Genomic DNA, 10,878 nt, shown 5'->3' on the forward strand with positions numbered 1-10,878 from the left:
GCGTGGTTTTTAGAACCCTGTAAGGATTAGAGGGGGAGGTCGATAGCAACCACCATAGCAACCATGACGGTCAAGTGACTGGATGCAGCCCCGTTGAAAAAAATATAATACCACCCTACACACTCAGTGTGTGTGTGTGTGTGTGTGTGTGTGTGTGTGTGTGTGTGTGTGTGTGTGTGTGTGTGTGTGTGTGTGTGTGTGTGTGTGTGTGTGTGTGTGTGTGTGTGTGTGACACGCTATTTATGTTGAAATGCGACGTAATCCAGTGTTCACGAAAACGTACGCTGTCAACGTATGCTTTTGGCGAATGGGTTGGCTCTCAGATATACGTGTTTCTAACAAGATTATTTCATTAAAAGTGACATAAAGTAACGGTTTAATAACACAAACGCAGGAAACACGTGAGCTGCTAGTTTAGAGAAAGCAGCGTCCCTAGCAACCTGACGTCGTTGAAACATGCGAGCGAGCCGATAAAAATCTTCCTTAATAACTATAAAACTAAAGATCAGACACAATCATTGACTGAAGATTATGCAAGTAAAATGTATATTTCCTTGCTAGAAATTTTATTAGAAACACGTTTTAACGGTGAATCGGCCCTAAAATATTGCATTTCCCATTCAGATAATAAAAATGAATAAAGATCATACACATTCACTGACTGAAGATTATGCAAGGAAAATGTACATTTCTCGCTAGAAATGTCATTAGAAACACGTTTAATGGTGAATCTGTCCTAAAATATTGCATTTCCCATTCAGATAATAAATATTAATAAAGATCATACACATTCACTTACTGGAGATTATGCAAGAAAACTGTATTTTTCTCGCTAGAAATGTTATTAGAATCACGTTTAATGGTGTATCTGTCCTACGTAACAATTTCAACAAATGCCAGCTAGGAGAACGTCTCGTTTGGGAGCATGTATGTAGCAAAATTCAAATGGCAATGCAATTTGCAATTACATTATGCAATTGACAATTCATTATGCAATTTTATAATGTAATTTGTAAATACGTTATTCAAAGTGTATTTTAATATGCAAAGTGAAAATGCAATCCTCAATTAAATTTGCAAAAGTTATAACAATACAAATAGAATAACATTTTGTCAAATTCTTTGAGTTCCTTTATTGAAATTGAAAAGCTATAGCGTCCCCGTGACTGCAATCCACTTCGCCACGCTCCGTGTGTTGCGATACTCAAATGACATTTCAATCCGCAAAACGAACGCTTTGCAAAAGATTTGGCAAAACGGAATCCAAAACGGAATCCAAAACGTTTTCCAAAAAGTCAATATGCAAAGTGGCAAACGTATAAGCCAATCAGCGTCTGGGCGGGAACTACGTCACTTGCTCGCAATTTCCTTGTACACGTTCGTATGTGTCTTGTATTGAACATGTATTGTTTTTGTATTGAACATGAAATTGTTTGTTGAATTGAACATGTATTGTTTGTTGTATTGAGCATGTGTTGTTTGGTTTCTTCAATTACACCTCTAGTCAGCCAGGCAAAAGGAATGGGACAGCTATTAAAATACTTAGTGTGTGTGCTCTTTATAATATTTTTATTTTATTTAATGCTGCATTTTGTATTTTTTGTGTCTGTATTTTGTATGTCTGCCATTTCTGTACCCCCTGGCTGTTGTTGCTTTGCTTTGCTGTCAATAAAATCGCCCCCTGTCTGTGCTATTCCTCCATTCATTTCGAATGGAGAAGAAAGTGTGTTCAGGGTCATGCTTTGGTCAGGCAAAGCGTGACCCTGAACACGCCTTGCGATGTGGACCAACGTATCTATTTCACGCCTTGAATCACGCCGTCAATCCATCCATCCATCCATCCATCCATCCATCCATCCATCCATCCATCCATCTATCTATCTATCTATCTATCTATCTATCTATCTATCTATCTATCTATCTATTCATCTATCTATCTATCGAAACGCCACTGACTATAACCTTACATTTTTCAAGATCAAACTATCTAGATCTAAATTGATCAACTTCATTTAATTTAATATTTATATAGAAATATATATATATAGAAATGAAGTTGATTAATATATGTATGTATATATTGATCAACTTCATTTATATATATATATATATATATATATATATATATATATATATATATATATATATATATATATATATATATATATATATTAGTGTTGGGCCGTTATCGGCGTTAACGGCTGCGTTAACGCAAAACTTTTATCGCGCGATAAAAAAAATATCGCCGTTAATCTATTTCAAACACTTCCTTGTTCGGACCCATCACGTGACTGAACTAACCAATCAGAAGCTAGAATTTAGACTGAGGTAAACGTGAGGGAATCAGAGAGGCAGATTCAACAGAATATCAGAATATCCTCTATCTAATCATCGAGTCCCTGGTCCTAGGTCTGCCCCGGGTTCTGCTCCGATGCGACTTGAACCCAAGGGGGCACTCAGAATCAGAATCAGAAAAGGTTTATTGCCAAATACATTTACACATATTAGGAATTTCTCTTGGTATTCGTATTCATTGCACACAAAGTCGTAAGGTATCTCTGGGTAGCCTGGTAGATACCTACTAGAACCAGGTCTAGTAGGAAGAGATTGGTGTAGAGTTTAAGAGATGCCGGAGTCCTCTTGCTCAATTCTGGCTGGCTTGCCAAATGTAGAAGGATGTTCAAATCAAGGTGCAGTTTCCAAGTCTGTTTCCTTCAAATTGACCACGGAGTCAATAATTCACTTTCAACAATGAATTTGTGGGCTCACGCAAGATACCCAAAACAGCCAACTGAGTCCTTATGTGGTACAATAAAATCTCTGGTCAATTCTACACATCAGTATATCAAAACATATGACAAGGGCGGGGCTTTTACCTCAATTCATTACCTGTTATCATACAAGAAGGTGTAACCCAGTGATTCCTATTGGGTTACCATTATTCAAATCAAGCCAATCACAAACCGCCTAAACCTTCTCTAGGCTAAAAATATAGCGGGTGTGATACTTGGGCAAGATGGGCCCCAGACCTGTTGGTCCGTGGTGGATCTGTCGTTGGGCTAATTAGGCTGTGAGACAAAGGAAGGGCCAATTGGGCTTGGAGACAGAGGTCTGGCAGGGAGGAGGATGATCCAGTGGATCAATTGTTCATCAAAGATCAATTGTTCGATCAACCCCTCAAGAGTAGTGGAGGGATAGAGAAGGATGTTTGACAGGGAGGGGGATAATAACAGGAAGAAGGTGAATACACATAAATCAACAGTTGGGGTCAGAGAAAGGGATCTGGCAGGGAGGGGAAAAACAGCGTGAGGCAAAACCATATCTAAATGTTTAAAGATGGATACATTCCTCAAAAGTGGAAAAAGTCCAAATGGGACTTAATGTATAAATATAAGATGCAATAAAATTACATCAATGTCCCAGAAGATTAGTTCCCTTTTGCTACGACACGGCACATGGATCATAACTCAGAGGGAGTCGCCTCTGTCTCATCCATTTCACTGTATGGTGAAGGACAGCTTCCTTGAAACCAACCGCAAAATAGTTCAATCATTGTAAACATTGAAACATGAGTAGAAGAAGATAGCGATAAAATAACAAAACATGACATTGATTTTACAGCTGAATAACATGGTTTCTGAAATTGATGACTAAAAATAAGACTAAATTCTGAAAAGTCATTGAGTCAATAGTCATTTTAAATATAAAAGTTTTCCGGAACATGCAAATAATTGGACGGTATCAGTAGTGACTGCTTGTCTGGCGGCCTTTTTGTCAACATACGTGAAATTTCGTTTTGTATATAAAATGAAAACATTTTTTGATTTGGATGGAAATGTTTCTCTTTTTACAAAGGTTGATTATGAACTTGGGTGCTACTTAGATGCTATCTTTTGCCCCATCTAGCCATGTTTCGAGAAAGACAATGACCTCTACCATTTATCTAGACAACTGTGCCTTCCAAAATAAATTAATTAAAGAACATAGTTTAGGTCCATTTCAGATTTTGAGGTAAATTTCCACGTTGCATAAGGTTCATTAAATTAAGCAGACCCTTTTCACAGAGGCACCATCGTAGGATAAACACAATCGTCACTCATGGCTTAGGAACCCTTTTTTGGGATTACAATTCTCCCTTGATGTTAATATGTGAGTAAAATATCGATTATTACTTAATGTTAAAGCTAAGATCTGGTTGGTTGTATTGCAATCGTTTTTTTTGTCTACTTTTTTAAAGAAGCCAAAACGTCAACCAATCTGTTAAGGAGATGTGAATGCCACTTAATATTTATTTTACAGAATTCTAAATAAAAAAAACAGGTGGCTTTTTTGTTACGTGCAAGGTGCTTAACGCCTACCATCTCCTCAGTCACATGTATCTGAATCTACTGCAAGGTGCTTTGCATAAAGGCGTCTGCTAAATAGTTAGGTAACTTATTCATGGTAAGAGAATCAGAATAGGCAAACAATGTTGCAAGCAATTGGACAGCACGTCTCTTCCAGCTTTTTTCCCTGCCACTAGCTCTTCTTCTTCTTGGTAGGGCACACATGGGACAGGATGAGGTCCATCATGTTCTTGATGATGGCCGGAGGTGGGTGGAGTTGGTGGGGGAGGTTATGGGCTAAAGTCATCTCCCAGGCGTCCACAAACACAACACCCAGGCCCATGAACATGGGTCTGAGAACCCTGTCGCGCTGCAGTGAGAACCAGTCGCTGTTGTACAGGCTCACCTCCTGGTCCAGGGCCTGTAAGTTGGCCGAGCGGATCACCACAAGCGTGCCGGGGCTCCGGTCCAGGAGCCGTACCAGTGCCCGTCGGATGTGCCGCATGCGGCGTATGTAGACCTCTACGGGGAAGGTGCTGAAGTGGGCCCAGATGCTGAGGACCACCACGGTGTCGGGCCCTCCGGGCAGGCCGTCCAGCTCGTTTGCGACGTAGCGTAGCTCACTGGTGCTGACGGTGGAGAAGCGAATGGGCGGACCGTGACAGCGGTACTTCAGCAGGATGTTGTGTTTACTGTCCACCGCCATGAAGGGTCCCACGTTCTTTGGACTGTGCAGGTTAAACTCTTTGATTTCTAGGAGGGAACGAATGAAAGTGCACATTGGACAACAACAATGGGACATGAGTAATGGTCAGGGCATCGTGTGAACGGAGAGAGGGGTGTCAGCGCTCACCTGGTACGAAAGCGTTGAGGTACTCAAACCACTGCCTCACCGTGGAGTCTCCGTACATGTGGATCACCTTGCCAGTCAGGCACTGCGTGATGGACGAAGAGTCGTTAAACTGAGAAGTAGTTCCACCGAAGGACCTCCAAGAGCCTCGGTAGTAATACCCAGAAGGAGTATACTTGACCGGCTCCGGTTTGATGCTGACGTTTTCTAACTCTGGTTCATCTGGGATATGAGTAAAGAACAAATGTCACAAAATGAATTGCAATCAAGTGGGCACCAAAACTACAAAAAGCAACCTCCTCCATAAACTGCAGCAATGATTGTGTACCTATCTTCTTAGGAAGCACGTTGATCCGATCAGGTCCTGACGCATGAATGACAACTTTGATGTTCACACCGCTGAATGTAATAAAAAAAACAGCGGTAAAAATACATTGCCAGTTATAAATTACATGAAAAATAATAGAATCCTACAAACCTCTGAAAGAGTAGTGCTTCTTTGTTGGTGATGAGGTGCTTCTGGTAGCCACCCTTGGCGTGGTTTATTCTAGTGTCACAGCTCAGCATCTTGGGCTTTAAGCAGTACCAGGGCTCCCCGGTGTGGAGGTCCGTGTAGTTGCACAGCGGCTCCTGTGGCTGATTCGGCGGCAGGCACATGTTGCACAAAGTGGTCTCGGACAAGAAGCCTGATCGGAACAGACTCTTGAAGAAGACCCGGTCAGGCCGCTGCTCCTGGAGCCGCTTGCAGCACGGCCACCGCCTCACTGGAGTGCACCATGGTGATCACCACCTCGACCGTGCCCTGCCACAGCAGGGGAAACAGAGCTGAGTAGAAGCCGTTGAGGTGATCCACCACCCTGCCCGCCACCCCCGCCCCCAGCTCAGGGGAGTGCAACCGGGCCACCAGGAAGTCCCCGCCGTAGCGCTTGGGACGGCCCTGGAAGTCGTGCATCTGGACCAGGGCCTCCAGCTGGTCCCCCACGTGCCACTCCCTCCGGCCCTTGGAGGGCAGGATGGCGAACAGGCTGTGCACGGGGTCACTGGTCTGGCGTAGGGGCGCGGGGGCGGGGCGGGCGGGCAGCTTGGGCCAGGCGATAGCGTTGAGGAGGTAGCGATCCTCCAGGGCTTCGTCAGGGGTGAGCTCCAGCCCCAGGTGGCTGCAGAAGGTATCGTTGTGGTACGGAGGGAGGGGCCCCTTCTGGGCAAAAGCTGTGTGGATGCTGTTCTGGAGCTGAAAAAGCGTTGATGCTGTGTGGCAGCTCAGGTTCTGAGGAGGAAGAGAAGAGGGGTTAGGGTTAGGAGTGGAATTTATAGTGGACAGGCAGTTTGCACACTGTATTTGCGGGGCATTAAAAACTTTCAGATGTGAGACAAATCGTTCTATCAGGGGCCAGGATTATATCCTTTTTGTGTGCCTGCTCATACAGTTCACACAAACCGTCTAAAGCGTCTTAGAGTACCAGATTAAGCGCTATATAAATTTCATTTATTATTATTATTATTATTAAACCAGCATTATTCCTCACCTCTCCACTGTGATAGCCAGTGTTTGGGGAGGTTTATAGCGCATTCCTGTCACCAAGGTGGGTGCTATACGAGCTATAATAAACAATATATTTAAGGATAACTATGCCCACTGATTCTCTAGGGAATTTTGCAATGTTTTATTTAACAAAATTTAACTTTATCTCACACAGACACACACAACACTAACCTCCAGAGTGTGAATGTTGCGCAGAAGGAATATGAGACCAGAGAGGGCCAGGAGAAGGAATAGTGGGGCGTATTTGGACAGATTTCGACACATGATGACCCCCTTCGGTCTCCCATGGTTAGCCAACGCTTCATATTCCGCTTTCAACATTGTGGTAGTGGTAGTACTGGGCTGTCAACACTTAAACAATAGAGAGGAGATATGGATTAAAAACAAAATTAACCAAGATACTAGAGATTATAATGTGTTTACGAGTGTGGGGACTCTGGGAGGGGGCGTATTATTCTTCACGTGACAGAAAAGGGACAGAAACACTTGGTACGACCAACATAATTTCTACTAGCTCATATTATATCCTTAGGAGTCCGTTATAAAATGGTATACAGAAAAGCTATCGAACCACATCCAATTACAAAGCTTGGTTAGACCTAGGCTACTTACATGCCTATGCTATTTAGGATAGGAAAGGATCACATGTGATTCGACAACAATAAATAGGGAGCGCTGGTCAATGGGGGTTATAACGGGAAGTCTAAATCCTGTATCTATAATCGGATGCATGGCCAACAACTATACGTCTCTTTCAGATAGCCTCCTACAATATTGCGTTTATATTTGTCAACGACAGCAGGGCCTATTACGAGGTGCATGCATAGTATAGACTACAATCGTATAATCTGAAGAGATTACACTGCTTTATTATAAACGTGCACGATATTGTATAATAATCTCAATAAAGGCACGTCCTCGCAGAACCACCTACGTTTCATTGAGTCGTCAAAGCGGATGGCGGTCTTTGAAGAGCTCCATGGTCTTCGTCCGCCCGGCATTCTTCGGGTGCTCCGGTATCCTTGGTTATGGTTGTGGCATCTGATTATAGCAGTAGGCCTAGTCCTTGCTGAGGTTACCACCACGGTGCCTTCTATTCGAAGCTCTCGCGAGATACCCCCCCCCCTCATCCCGACAGATCGTACCTCTTGCAACATCTTTATCTTTATTTTAACCAATTTTTTTATGGCTTTGTGGTGGATAACGCTAGCTAGGTTTGATTTTTGCAAGATAGTCAAATGATTTTTGCAAACGTTGTGTAGCCTGTAGTCGGTCTTATTAAACGATTTTACAGATTTGTAGGATATGTTGCGAGTGTAAACGTTTTTAAGATGTTGACTTTTGACAGTCATCTGTAGTCCAAAACAGAGTTAAGTTGTAATAAAATAATGAGCCCGAATTTAATTTAGGCAGCTCGTTCCGCTTTAACTGGAGTTGCAAACAGCTGTTTCGAGACAAAATCGATCCTTAAATATTCGATCTGCCTGTTTACTTCATACACTCTGTTTATAAATAAGAGATCATGACACTTAGTTCAGTTAAAAGGGGTAAAAGAGATAAAAAAGGTAATAAAACGGATTAAAGGTAATGAATTACTGTTATGACCCCTACTACAGGACAGTTCCTAAAACATATAATGAGAAACAGATGTAAAGTACAGTATGAGGTAGAAATATATCTCATCATATGCCAATAATAGATATGCTCTGAAGGGACAATAATTGCTGCAAACCCCTAATCTGCAGTCCTGGGTGTAGAACCATACAGTTCCCAGTCTTAGTTTAAGTAACTGGTTGTAAAACTAATATAAATGAACATAAAATGATTCCAACTTGTTGGTATTTCATTTCTCATTAAACAGGGGCCACTTGACAACACCGTGGCTGGAGTTGCCTGGCTGCGTCAGAATGCAGGTTTGCTCAGGGAGAAGGTGGTAGAGCCCTCGTTTCAGAATATGGACGAAACAGAACAGCAGGAAGTCCTGGAAAGGCGTTTGTCAAATGATGAATAAGAAAAGGATCCCCTGCTCTTCACCTAGGCCTATTGATTTTCAGGAAGTCATGGCGGTTTTCCTTAAAATGGCAGTTGAGGAGGATCTTCAAGTCAACGCCATGTTCCTGGGTCGCTGGGTGGACACTCATTGACATTGCGGTGTGTGTGTGTGTGTGTGTGTGTGTGTGTGTGTGTGTGTGTGTGTGTGTGTGTGTGTGTGTGTGTGTGTGTGTGTGTGTGTGTGTGTGTGTGTGTGTGTGTGTGTGTGTGTGTGTGTGTGTGTGTGTGTGTTGAGGTTCTGAGTTCGGTTATCTGTTGAGTGTATGACTCGCTTATGAAACGTTTACAATGTTTTGATTTTTTTATGACTTTACTTATTCACTTTGGTTACACACAGAAGTTAAGTCAGCTTTTTAAAAATGGGCAAATAAGGCAGCACAAGGTAAGACATTATTATAGACAATTAGAGCCAGATATTAAATGAATGATGGTTCAGAGTAAGAATGTAGGAATGCAAAAGTGCAAATAACATAATGATAAATATGTTGGAGTGCAGTCGAACCTTATGATATTAAGACAACTGAGTGTAGCATAACTAGACCTAATATAAATATCAATATATGTCAGAAAAGGAGAAGCTATAGAGGAATTGTTCTAACTATTCCTGTCCACTCATACATAGTTGCTGTATTTAAAATAATTATTAGCCTCAATAATGCCATTTAGCTTTACAATACGAGTATCAGTTTGTGTCCTATCAAATATTAAATCTAGATGATTGCAGTATAACACAGAGGGAATTCTGAATAAGAATTCTGAAAAAGGTGTGTGTATTCACAGAAATAGACGAGCCAAAAACTCCAGCTTAAAGTCAACAGCGAGTGTCAAGTCTTGTCCAAAACCGGAAGCGTTTATCCGATTTTATACCGTAATTTATGACGTTCATTTATGTGAACACATTACGTAACGCCCATTCATTTATGTAAACACATTACGTAACGCCCGATTTTTATTTTATTTTCCGATTTTTATTTTTTATTTTCCGATTTCCGGTGTGCTGGTGGATGTTTCTGTGCGTGGATGTCTGCAGCTGAAGTTCGTGTGGGTGGATGTCTGCAGCCAGACTCTCTTGTGTGTGATTGCAGTGACTTGGTTGGATTTGCATGATGCAGCGTAAGGGTAATTGTAGTGGGTCAAGGAGCCCAATTTATTAGGGCACCAATTTGGGGCAATCGGCTGAGGTCACTTTGCCTACGTTTAGTGTGATGCTGGGGCGATCTGTGATGTGATGCTGAAGCCTGCTGCCTACTGTGGAACGAGAGCGCAGAGCCGACAGTATTGCGCAACTGAAGCGGCTGCAGCCTGTAGTTCCAGTGGAAGCACAGCGTGCCTCGGGAAGAGGCGCCCGACAGCAACCTGCTATCTGTATCATGTCACTCCGTGCGGAATAGTGTTGGCTCTGCGCGCTCGTTGCGCTCTTGTTATGCCACCATATCAACCGTTTTGCAGGTTGAATAGCCCTACCCCCAATTCGAGTGATCGATGACGGTACAAGTGTTAAGTTTTAAGCTTGGGCATGTTTCCGTACGTGAACGACTTCATGCCGGTCTACGCTTCATACTCGTGCATGTCGCAGAAAATGTACAACAGCGCCCCCTGGGGTCATACTTTTCGTTGGCTTCTCTCCCCATAAAAAACTACAGTCAGTGTTTTAATGACGTTGATTTACCTTTGCATTTCCTTTATAGGCTACTATGTAAAATGCTGTTTAGAATTAACGTTTGTATCAAGAAAGAAAGAACCAGCGAATGACGCTGATATTCCTGCTCTCCTTGCTTGACCGCGATCTAGCATCTATCGATTGTTCTTTCTTGGGTCCCCGGATGTTAACACTGAATTTTCAGGCATTGAATTTTGCAGCTGAATTTGGCATGTTAAATTTGGGGACTTTGAAAATATTTACGTTGAATATTTGAATAGAATATTTTAACATTCAAAAATAAAGCTGAAAGTTATAGATTGAAAAATGAGTTAAGTTTAGAGGCAAACAATCCAGATACATTATTTCAATGCATAAATATTCAGTGCCTAGAATTCAATGGCTTTTTCAAAATCCGATGGCACAGATTTACTTCCATATAAATGCATTGTATTTGTGTTCTGCCTAT

The 10,878-nt window shown here is 42.1% G+C and overlaps 1 protein-coding gene across 1 annotated transcript; it reads right to left on the reverse strand.

Moving 5' to 3' along the window:
- Positions 1-2,462: 2,462 nt before the first annotated feature.
- LOC115533418 (NXPE family member 3-like) lies at positions 2,463-7,805 on the reverse strand. Its single transcript, XM_030343947.1, is given in 7 exon segments — positions 2,463-5,078; positions 5,179-5,397; positions 5,504-5,574; positions 5,654-5,919; positions 5,921-6,442; positions 6,890-7,069; positions 7,653-7,805. Coding segments are annotated over 6 exon segments (1,788 nt in total). The 5' UTR covers positions 7,040-7,069; positions 7,653-7,805; the 3' UTR covers positions 2,463-4,518.
- Positions 7,806-10,878: the final 3,073 nt, after the last annotated feature.

This window comes from Gadus morhua, chromosome 20, assembly GCF_902167405.1.
Source record: "Gadus morhua chromosome 20, gadMor3.0, whole genome shotgun sequence".
Lineage (NCBI taxonomy): Eukaryota > Metazoa > Chordata > Actinopteri > Gadiformes > Gadidae > Gadus > Gadus morhua.